Genomic DNA, 10,857 nt, shown 5'->3' with positions numbered 1-10,857 from the left:
TATTTGCAATCCCCCCTCCTTGCACACGCACTCGTGCGCGCACCTCCTCCTTGCACATCCAGACCCGGTGGGTGCGGGGGGGGAGGGCTAAGCATCCCTGGGGACCCACCAGTGTCCCTGCACCCCCATTCCCGTGCCCCCCCCGGGGTGTCGCCCCCAGATGTTGGGGTGCCCCCCCCCCGGCAGGGCCCAGCAATGGGGGGTGGGGGGGTCCCCGGCCACATCTGCAGCCCATTTCCTCCCCGAAACACGATCGCTCGGGGGGGTGTGGGGGGGTCCCCTCCCCGCGGGGGGAGGGGGCCGGGACGCCCGGCTTCGCTCTCCGGCCTGGGGGGGGGGGAGGGGAGGGAAGGGGGAGGGGCCGGGATGCCTGGGTCCTCTCTGCAGGGCGGTGGGGGAGGGGGCCGGGATGCCTGGGGCTCCCCTCCCCCCAGCAGCCCCCTGCCTCAGTTTCCCCATTCCGGCACACCCCCAGGGCCAGGGACCCCCAGGGTGCTGTGTGGGACCCCCCCCTTGGGGTGCCTTGGGGGTCAGGGACCCCGAAGTTGCTATGGGGGGGGGGGCCAGGGTGCTGTGGGGGTCAGAGACCCCCAGGGTGCTTTGATGGGGACTCCAAGGTGCGACGGGGGGGACCCCAGGGTGCTATGTAGGGTTTCCCCCGCCACGTTCTGTCCGGTGGGATGTTGGGGTCCCCCCCCCATGCTGTGCCGTGGGGGGATGTGGAGGTGCTGGTGCCCCAGGTGGGGTCTCCCGGGGGGGTCAGGGTGCTGCAGCTGGGTGCTGTGGGGTGCTCTAGGGGGGCAGGGGTGACAGTGCCGTGGGGTATCGGGGTGTCCCCAGCCTGGTGGTGGGGTATCAGGGACCCCCACCCATATGTTGGGGTGTTGAGGTGTCCCCAGCCTGGTAGCGGGGTGGCAGAGACCCCCACCCATACATACCCTGGGGTGTCGGGGTGTCCCCAGCCTGGTGGTGGGGTGTCAGGGACCCCCACCCATATGTTGGGGTGTTGGGGTGTCCCCAGCCTGGTAGCGGGGTGGCAGAGACCCCCACCCATACATACCCTGGGGTGTTGGGGTGTCCCCAGCCCAGTAGCAGGGTGTCAGGGACCCCCGCCGGTGCCGGCGGCACACCGCGTGGCGGTGCGGCTGAGGTGCCGGTGTAACCACAGACAGCAAGGCCATCGTGGACGGGAACCTGAAGCTGATCCTGGGGCTGATCTGGACGCTGATCCTGCACTACTCCATCTCCATGCCCATGTGGGAGGATGAGGAGGAGGAAGACGCCCGCCGGCAGACCCCCAAGCAGCGCCTGCTGGGCTGGATCCAGAACAAGGTGCCCCAGTTGCCCATCACCAACTTCCACCGGGACTGGCAGGACGGCAAAGCCCTGGGCGCTCTGGTCGACAACTGTGCCCCCGGTGAGGGGGGGGTCCTGGGTGGGGGGAATTGCACCCCCAGGTAGTGGGCATGGGCTATGGGGGGCAATTGCACCCCCGGTTAGTGGGCCTGGGGGGGCACGGGGGGCAACTGCACCCCCAGTCTGTGCTGGCTCAAGGGGCGCTGGGGGGGGAAACACAGGGCTAATGGGGGACAGCCACCCCCGGGGCTGTGCGGGCATGGGATGCTGGGGGGGGCACTGGGGGAGATGCTGGGGAGCACTGGAGAGTGCTGGGAGGCTCTGGGAGCAAAAGGGAATGGGGGTGGGATGGGGGTTGCTGACCCCCTAGGAGGGGTGGGGGTGCTGAGCCCCCCGCCCCCGGGGGTGCCCATCTGACACACAACTCCCCACCACCCCCGTGTGCCAGGCCTGTGTCCGGACTGGGAGAGCTGGGACCCCAACCAGCCGGTGGAGAATGCCCGGGAGGCCATGCAGCAGGCTGATGACTGGCTGGGCGTCCCCCAGGTACTGGGAGCACTGGGAGTACTGGGAGGGCTCTGCGTCCCCATGGCATGGGGGGGGGGGGCATGTGGAAAGGGATGTGGGGTGCTAGTGAGTCCCATGATGGGGGGGGTTGGGGGTTGCGGAGGGGTGCCAAGGGTGTCCCTGGACATGGGGGGGGGTCCCTGGAGGTGTAGGGGATCCCTGGGCATAGAGGGACCCTGGAGGTACAGGGGGGCATCCTTGAGCATGGGGGTGTCCCTTGGGGTGTCAGGGGGTCCCTGGGCATGGAGGAGACCCTAGAGATGCAGGGGTGTCCCTGGGTACAAAGGGGTCCCTGGGGGGGGGCAGAGGGGTCCCTAGGGGGTCCCTGGGCATGGAGGGGACCCTGGGTGGGCGGCAGAGGGGTCCCCGGGGAGGGTGGCATGGGGTGTCAGGGGGTCTCCAGCACAGCCCCCCATGGGTGGGGGGTCACGGGAGGGGCTGATGGATGTTGGGGTGTTGTGTTCCCCCCCCCGCCCCGCAGGTGATCGCCCCTGAGGAGATCGTGGACCCCAACGTGGACGAGCACTCGGTGATGACCTACCTCTCGCAGTTCCCCAAAGCCAAGTTGAAGCCGGGGGCCCCCCTGCGCGCCCGCCAGCCCCAGCCCTCTCGCGCCCGCGCCTATGGGCCCGGTACGGGCATGGGGGGGACACATGGGTTGGGGGGACGGGTGGCAGTGACCAGGCACAGGAGTGCCATGGGGAGGGGGCATGGGGTAGGGGACGTGGGTGCCATGGGGCGTCAGGGCATGAGGGTGACCCCCAGGTGCCCTCCAAGCCCAGGGAGACCTTTTCCAACCCTGGTGTGTCCCCCCCGCCCATGCCCAGGGGTACCCCAGGGTGCCCGGGGACCCCCTTTGAGTCCCCTCCATACCTGGGGGGGTGCCCAGGGACCCCCCTGCCACCTCCAAGGGCCACCTGGAGGTCCCAAGTTGGGGTCACTGAGGGGGTTCCAGGGGCTGGGTGCCCACCTTGGGGTGGCAGGGTAGGTGCCGTGGGGTGCTGGGGGGGCACCCTGACCCCCCGGGCACCTGCAGGCATCGAGCCCCATGGGAACGTGGTGCTGAAGCCAGCGCAGTTCACGGTGGAGACCCTCGAGGCAGGGGTGGGTGAAGTCCTGGTCTACGTCGAGGACCCCGAGGGCCACACTGAGGAGGTAACGGGGGGGAACACCTGGACACCTGGGTCCCCCCAGAACCACCCTGGGGGGGGTCCCCAGCTCTCCGGCTGTGTGTCACACCCTTCTCTCCCATTTTGGGGGTTCCCCCCCTCTTCCCCAGGCCAAGGTGGTCCCCAACAACGACAAGAAGAGGACCTACAGCGTCACCTATGTGCCCAAGGTTGGGGGGCTGCACAAGGTGAGCACCCACAGCATGTGCATCTCAGGGTGGTGGTTGCCCCCCGCACCCAGGATCAGCATCTGGAGAGGTGCTGGGGGTCCCCAGGGGGTGTCCCATTAGGGTCCCCTGGGGTATTGCACTGGGGGTCCCTGGGGGAGCCCCATTAGGGTGCCTGGGAGGGGGGAGCATTGCAATAGGGGTCCCTGGAGGGGCCCTTGGGGGTCCTATTTGGGTCCCCACTGGCTATTGCATTAGGGTTGCTGGGGGGGGGGCAATAAGGGGTCCCTGGGGGGGGATCAGTGCTGGGGGATCCCCTTCGGGACATTGCACTGGGGGTCCCTGGGGTGTCCCATTTTTAATGTCCCCTGGGGTGGGGCGAGTCACCGAGGTGCCTGGTGCCAGCGGGGGACATGGCCACCCCTGACCCCCTCCCCCCCCCCGTCCCGCAGGTGACGGTGCTGTTTGCGGGGCAGAACATTGACAAGAGCCCCTTCGGCGTCAACGTGGGCATGGCCCTGGGGGACGCCAACAAGGTGACGGCGCGTGGCCCTGGCCTGGAGCCCGTCGGCAACGTGGCCAACAAGCCCACCTACTTCGACATCTACACTGCAGGTGGGCTGTGGTGGCCACCATGTACCGGGGGGGTCACTGCTCCGGAGAGGTGTGGGGATGTGGCATGGCCTGGTGGCACTGAGGTGTGGCATGGCCATGGTGGTGCTTGCCAGCATTGAGGGGATGTTCTCATGGTGGCATGGCCATGGTGTGGCCTGGTGGCTCTGGTGCCATGTTCTCATGGTGGCATGGCCTGGTGGCTCTGGGGCCATGTTCTCATGGTGGCATGGCCATGGCATGGCCTGGTGGCTCTGGGGCCATCTTCTCATGGTGGCATGGCCAGCTGGCACTGACATCATGTCCTTACAGTGGCACAGCAATGGCATGGCTGGGTGGCTCTGGGGCCACATCCTCATGGTGGCATGGCCATAGGATGTCCTGGTGGCTCTGGGGCCATGTTCTCATGGTGGCATGGCTGTGGCATGGCCAGCTGGCACTGACATCATGTCCTTACAGTGGCACAGCAATGGCATGGCCGGGTGGCACTGAGCCTGGGTCCTTGCCATGGCTTGGCTGGGTGGTCCTCACTGTGTCATGGCCTGGTGGCACTGGGGTCATGTCTTTGCTGTGTTGTGACCAGGGGACACTGGGGTGTGACGTGGCCATGGCATGGCCTCATGGCTCTGGGACCACATCCTCCTGGTGGCATGGCCATGGCATGGCCTGGTGGCACTGAGGTCATGTTCTCATGGTATTGTGGCCTTGGGATGGCCTGGTGGCTCTGCTGCTATGTTCTCATGGTGGCATGGCCATGGCATGGCTGGGCGGCACTAAGACTCTGTTCTCATGGCATGGCCATGAGATGGCCTGGTGGCTTTGGGGCCATGTCCTCATCATGGCATGGCCATGGCATGGCTTGATGGTTCTGGTGCTATGGCCATGGCATGACTGGGTGGCACTGAGCCCGTGTCCTTGTGGTGGCAGGGGCTGGCCCAGGCGATGTGGGGGTGGTGATCGTGGACCCCCAGGGCCGGCGGGACACGGTAGAGGTGATGCTGGAGGACAAAGGGGACAACATCTACCGCTGCACCTACCGGCCCGTCCTGGAGGGGCCACACACCGTCTGTGTCACCTACGCCGGTGCCCAGATCCCCAAGAGCCCCTTCACCGTCAATGTGGCTGAAGGTGAGACCTGTCCCGGGGGTCCCCACTGTGTCCCCATGGCACCCATCAGTGACCATGGTGGCCCCATGACATCCATCAATTCCCCGGCTGGCCCCATGGCACCCCTCAGTGCCCATGGTGGCCCCATGGCACCCCTGTGGTTGTCCATGGCCCCAGGGGTTGTTCCATGGCACCCTTACACCTCCCACGGTGTCCCCATGGCACCCCTGTGCCCGCAGTGTCCCCACAGCATCCCTCTGTCCCAGAATGTCCCTGTAGCACCTCTCTGTCCCCAGGGTGTCCCCAAGGGTTCCTTATGCGCCCAGGGACCCCATGGGTCCCTTGTGTCCCCAGGGCATCCCCATGGGTCCCCTGAGTCCCCATGGCACTCTTATGTCCCCAGGGTGTCCCCATGGCACCCTTAGCCCCCCTTTGTCCCCAGGGTGTCCCCATAGCACCCTTGTGCCCCCAGGGACCCCATGTCCCCCCCTCTGCCCCCACCCCACACCCCCCCACCAGCGCCCATAAGCCCATCTCTGGGGCTCCCAGCACCCACGGGTACCAGTGGCTTTGGGTGCTGAGGGTGTCACCGTGCCGGCAGCGTGCACCCCCTCGGCGTGCCGGGCCACCGGCCGGGGTCTTCAGCCCAAGGGCGTGCGGGTGCGGGAGACGGCCGACTTCAGGGTGCTCACCAAAGGCGCCGGCACCGGGGACCTGCGGGTGCTCGTCAAGGGGCCCAGTGAGTGTGCGAGGGCGGGCGTGCAAGGGCACGTGCGTGGGTGGCTGTGGTGGAGGGGGGGGTGTGCATGGTTGGGGGCTGCCCGTGAGGGTTGTATTGTTGCGGGGAGGACCACGGGGTTGTCCATGGGGGGGTTATTGGGGTTGGGGGGGTGTCCATGATGGTGCCCAGGGTGGAGTGCATGCTTGGGGGGGTCCCCATGGTGGGGGGGGGGGGGGGGGGAATGTGCATGGTTGAGGAGTCCTATGGGGGTGCCCATGAGGGTTGTATGGTTTGGGGGGGCACTATGGGGATGTCCGTGGATTGATGTACACGATTGCCGGGGGCACCACTGGGGGGGGGTGCCCCCATTTGACACCCCCCCCATTTTACGCAGAGGGCACAGAGGAGCCGGTGAAGGTGCGGGACGCGGGTGACGGCGTCTACGAGTGCGAGTACCACCCCATGGTGCCCGGCAAGTACCAGGTGGCCATCACCTGGGGTGGCTATGCCATCCCCCGCAGGTCAGTTGAACCCCCCCCACACCCCCCCATGGGACCCTACCCCCCCAACCTGCAAACCCCCCCTTCCTGGGAGCCTGGTGAGGCTGGGTGCAGATGCGGGGGGGAACCCAGCCTCACCAGGCTCCCGGGGGGGGGGGAGTGGGTGCAAGGGGCCCCCCCACCCCGTACTAACATGGTACCCACAGCCCCTTCGAGGTGCAGGTGGCACCCGAACCAGGGTCCCAGAAGGTGCGAGCTTGGGGACCGGGACTGGAGGGCGGCGTGGTGGGCAAGTCGGCAGACTTTGTGGTGGAAGCCATCGGCACCGAAGTGGGCACCCTGGGTGAGTGGGGACACGGGGGGGGACACCCGTTGGGTGGGTGGGTGCGGGGCACCAGCCTGGGGAACAGGGGTTTGGGGTAGGGGGGGCATGGCGGTGGGGAATGGAGATGTATTGGGGGGCATGGTGGTGGAGATGTGGGCACGGGGTGGGGGACACTGTGGTGGGGACAGGCTGGAGGGCACGGCTGCAGGGACACGGGCACAGGTTGGGTGGCACCGCGGTGGGGACGTGGGCACAGACTGGGCAACGTGAAGATGGGGACATGGGTGCAGGCTGGGGCTGGCCACAGTGGGGGACATGGAGATATATTGGGTGGCACCATCCTGGGGACATGGGTACAGACTGGATGCCACCATGCTGGGGACACGGGATCAGGCTGAGGGACACCGTGATGGAGACATGGGCACAGACTGGGAGACATCACCCTGGCGACATGGAGGCATATTGGGTGACACAATCCTGGGCAGAGACTTGGGGTGACCACAACGGGGACATGGGCACAGAGTAGATGCCACCATACTGGGAACATGGGCACAGGCTGAGGGACACCACAGTGGAGACAAGGACACGGACTGGGGGTCACCACCATGGGGACATATGGGGTGGCATCACTCTGGGGACATGGGCACAGGCAGGGTGATGTGGTGCTGGGGACCCTGGGGTCTCCTGGAGGACCACGTCACCCAGCGGTGCCACCGTCCCCCAGGTTTCTCCATCGAGGGCCCATCGCAGGCCAAGATTGAGTGTGATGACAAGGGGGACGGCTCATGTGACGTGCGGTACTGGCCCACGGAGGCGGGCGAGTATGCCGTCCACGTGGTGTGTGACGACGAGGACATCAAGGACAGTCCCTTCATCGCCCACATCCTGCCCGCCCCCGCCGACTCCTACCCCGAGAAGGTAGCACCCCATTGCACGCTGCTGTGCCCCGTTGCACCCCATTGCAACCTTCTGTGCCCCGTTGCGCCCTGCTGGACCCCACTGAGCCCCATTGCACCCCATAGCACCCTGCTGTGCCCCGTTGCACCCCACTGTACCCCTTTCTGCCCCGCCTGCCCCCCAGCTGCCGTGCAGCAGCACCCGCTCTCCCTCGTCCCCGGGCACAGACCCGCGCTGGCACCCTCTGTGTCCGTGGGCATTGCTCCCTGTCTGGGGACCCCCTGCACCCACGGGTGCTACCCACCATCTGGGCACCCTGCGAACCCCCGGGTGCTGCTCCCCATCTCTGCAACCCCTGCTCCCTGTCTTTACACCCATGGGTTCTACCCCCCCCATCTTTGCACCCCACTGCTCTCCCTGCCCTCACCTTCCAACCTCCCCCCCCCTCCTCAATCTCACCGTTCACCCCATCCATGGGTGCTGGGGGTGCCCTGATGCCCCCCTCACCCTCACCCCCACCCATAGGTGAAGGCGTTCGGGCCGGGGCTGGAGCCCACCGGCTGCATCGTGGAGCGGCCAGCCGAGTTCACCATTGACACCCGCGGTGCCGGCAAAGGCCCCCTCAAGATCTACGCCCAGGTAGGGTGCCGTTGGGTGCCGTTGGGTGCCTTTGGGTGCCAGCAGGTCCCCTCACCCCCTCCTCCGGTGCCCGCAGGATGCTGAGGGCTGCCCCATCGACATCAAGGTGAAGGACAACGGGGATGGCACCTACCACTGCGTCTACGTGCCCACCAAGGCCATCAAGCACACCATCATCATCACCTGGGGGGGTGTCACCACCCCCCGCAGCCCTTTCCGCGTGGGTGCCATGGGGGTCCCGTGGGGTGCTGGGCATAGGGATTGGGGTCCATGGGGTGATGGGGAAGGGTTGGGGTGCCAGGGTGGGGATGAGTGTCCCATGGGGTGATGGCAATAGGGTGCCAGGGTAGGAATAAGGGTCCATGGGGTGCCAGGCTGGGCATGGGGGTCCTTGGGGTGGTGGGGATGGAGACAGGGTGCCAGGGGTGGACATAGGGGTCCCATGGGGTGATGGACATGGGGATGGGGTGCTGGGCTTGGAGATGTGGGTCCTAGGCCTATAGGGTGCTGGGGTGGGGAGGGGGGTCCCATTGGGTGATGAGGACATGCTGGGGTGGTGATGGGAGTCCCACAGGTGATGGGGAAGGGGCACAGGGTGTATGGGGTGCCAGGGCCCAGGAGGGGTTCATGGCACCCCGGGTGCCCGCTGGTGACGCTCCCTATGCCTGCAGGTGAATGTGGGTGAGGGCAGCCACCCCGGCAGGGTGAAGGTCTACGGGCCAGGCGTGGAGAAGTCTGGGCTGAAGGCCAACGAGCCCACCTACTTCACCGTCGACTGCAGCGAGGCCGGGCAGGGTGGGTGCCCACCACGGGGGCAGGCGGCACCCGTGGGGACCTCTCTGTGGGCATGACACCCATGTCCTACATCCCTGGTCCAGCATCCCTGGTCCTGGTCCAGCATCCCTGGTCCTACTCTTGCATCCCTGGTCCAGCATCCCCGCTTCTGCTCCATCATCCCTGGTCCTGCTCCTGCATCCCCTCTCCTGGTCCAGCACCCCGGTCATGGTGCAGCCCCATGTCCCTGGTCCTGTCCCACCCCTTGGTGCCACCCCTGGGGAGCAGGGTGACACGGTGCTGACGGTGGGAACGCTTTGCAGGGGACGTGAGCATCGGGATCAAATGCGCCCCGGGCGTGGTGGGGCCGCTGGAGGCTGACATTGATTTTGACATCATCAAGAACGACAACGACACCTTCACGGTGAAGTACACGCCACCGGGCGCCGGGCTCTACACCATCATGGTGCTCTTCGCCAACCAGGTAGAGTGCACCCAACCCACCTTCCTGCACCATGCCGGGTGTCCTGGCTGTCACCTCCCTGCCCGCTGATGTCATATGGGTTGGGGGGCTCTGCCCCCCGTCCCCCGGCAGTGCCACCGTGCCACTGTGCCACCATCTCTCTCCCCAGGAGATCCCCAGCAGCCCATTCCGCATCAAGGTGGACCCGTCCCATGACGCCAGCAAGGTCAAGGCAGAGGGACCCGGGCTCAGCCGGACAGGTGAGGGCACCGGGGGTGGAGGGAAGGATGGGGGGGGGGGGTGGGTAGGGTGGTGGGGGTCAGGAGGGTGGGGAGAGGGTGCCGTGGGTCTGGGTGCTGTGGGGCAGGGGCTGTGGGTGCCGTGGGTCTGGGTGCTGTGGGGCAGGGGCTGTGGGTGCCGTGGGGATGGGTGCTGTGGGTCTGGGTGGCGTGGGGCAGGGACTCTGGGTGCAGTTGGGGCTGGGTGCTGGGGGGGGCATGGACCCCGGGTGCCGTGGGTGCCACGGGGCCGGGTGCTGACGGTGCGGCGCAGGCGTGGAGGTGGGGAAGCCCACCCACTTCACGGTGCAGACGAAGGGGGCCGGCAAGGCTCAGCTGGACGTGCAGTTTGGGGGGCCGGGGCAGGGCCCGGCCGTGCGCGACTTCGAGGTCATCGACAACCATGACTACTCCTACACCGTCAAGTACACCGCCCTGCAGCAGGTGGGACACCCCATCCCATACAGGCACCCCATCCCATAGGGGGACCCTCATTGACACCCCATCACCTGGGCACCCCTAAGGACACCCCTGCAGACATCCTGGTGTGGGCACCCCATCCCCATGGGCACCCCATCTCTGTGGGCACCCTTGGTGGACACCCCATCCCCATGGGCACCCTATCTCCCTGGGCACCCCATCCCCATGGGCACCCTCCATGGGACAGCTGTCACCCCAGGGACCCCCAGAACCCCCCTCCCAGTCTCATGGGTGTCCCCCAGTCTCATGGGTGTCCCCCAGCCCTGGGACCTTGAACTCCCCCCACGTTCTACCCCCCTGAGCACCCATGGGTGCCTGTCCCCTGGGGCTCCCAGGGACCCCCCCAAAGCCCCTAGGCACCCCCCAAGCACCCATGGGTGACCCCAATCCCCCAACACCCCTTCAGCCCCATAACACCCCCCCTGTGGCCACCCTCTCCCTGCTCCTCTGGTGGGGGGGGGTGCGGATGGGGGGGGCTCCCAAGCAGCACCCTAAGGTGCGGGTGCACCCACAGGGTCCCCTGGCTGTGGTGGTCACCTATGGGGGAGACCAAGTCCCCAGGAGCCCCTTCACGGTCAACGTGGCCCCCCCCCTGCAGCTCAGCAAGGTCAAGGTGCAGGGGCTCAACAACAGTGAGTGGGGGTCTGGGGGGGGCACCTAGGGGTGGGGGAGGAGAACACTTGGGTGTGAGGTGTAGCATGGGGTGGGAGCAACTTTGGGGGGGCACGACCTGACCCTTGGGGGTGGGGGGGCACCTTGGGGGGGGGGGCCACACCTGTGGGTGTAGGGCATGCTGCGGGTG

At 67.1% G+C, this 10,857-nt stretch overlaps 1 protein-coding gene across 2 annotated transcripts in view; it reads left to right on the top strand.

The window, feature by feature from the left end:
* Nucleotides 1-10,857, top strand: part of FLNC (filamin C) — a 31,598-nt gene that overhangs the window by 2,119 nt on the left and 18,622 nt on the right. For both annotated transcript variants that reach the window (XM_069801445.1, XM_069801444.1), the window contains exons 2-19: nt 1,169-1,417; nt 1,805-1,902; nt 2,405-2,555; nt 2,960-3,078; nt 3,203-3,280; nt 3,712-3,874; nt 4,799-4,999; nt 5,580-5,717; nt 6,094-6,220; nt 6,406-6,542; nt 7,249-7,442; nt 7,947-8,060; nt 8,137-8,280; nt 8,732-8,855; nt 9,158-9,318; nt 9,467-9,557; nt 9,850-10,019; nt 10,570-10,687. In XM_069801445.1, the coding sequence (XP_069657546.1) occupies nt 1,169-1,417; nt 1,805-1,902; nt 2,405-2,555; nt 2,960-3,078; nt 3,203-3,280; nt 3,712-3,874; nt 4,799-4,999; nt 5,580-5,717; nt 6,094-6,220; nt 6,406-6,542; nt 7,249-7,442; nt 7,947-8,060; nt 8,137-8,280; nt 8,732-8,855; nt 9,158-9,318; nt 9,467-9,557; nt 9,850-10,019; nt 10,570-10,687 (2,577 nt within the window). The remainder of the gene's footprint in view (nt 1-1,168; nt 1,418-1,804; nt 1,903-2,404; nt 2,556-2,959; nt 3,079-3,202; nt 3,281-3,711; nt 3,875-4,798; nt 5,000-5,579; nt 5,718-6,093; nt 6,221-6,405; nt 6,543-7,248; nt 7,443-7,946; nt 8,061-8,136; nt 8,281-8,731; nt 8,856-9,157; nt 9,319-9,466; nt 9,558-9,849; nt 10,020-10,569; nt 10,688-10,857) is intronic.

This window comes from Haliaeetus albicilla, chromosome 14, assembly GCF_947461875.1.
Source record: "Haliaeetus albicilla chromosome 14, bHalAlb1.1, whole genome shotgun sequence".
Lineage (NCBI taxonomy): Eukaryota > Metazoa > Chordata > Aves > Accipitriformes > Accipitridae > Haliaeetus > Haliaeetus albicilla.
Note: the sequence above shows the minus strand (reverse complement) of the source record. Positions and strands in the feature narration are given on the sequence as shown.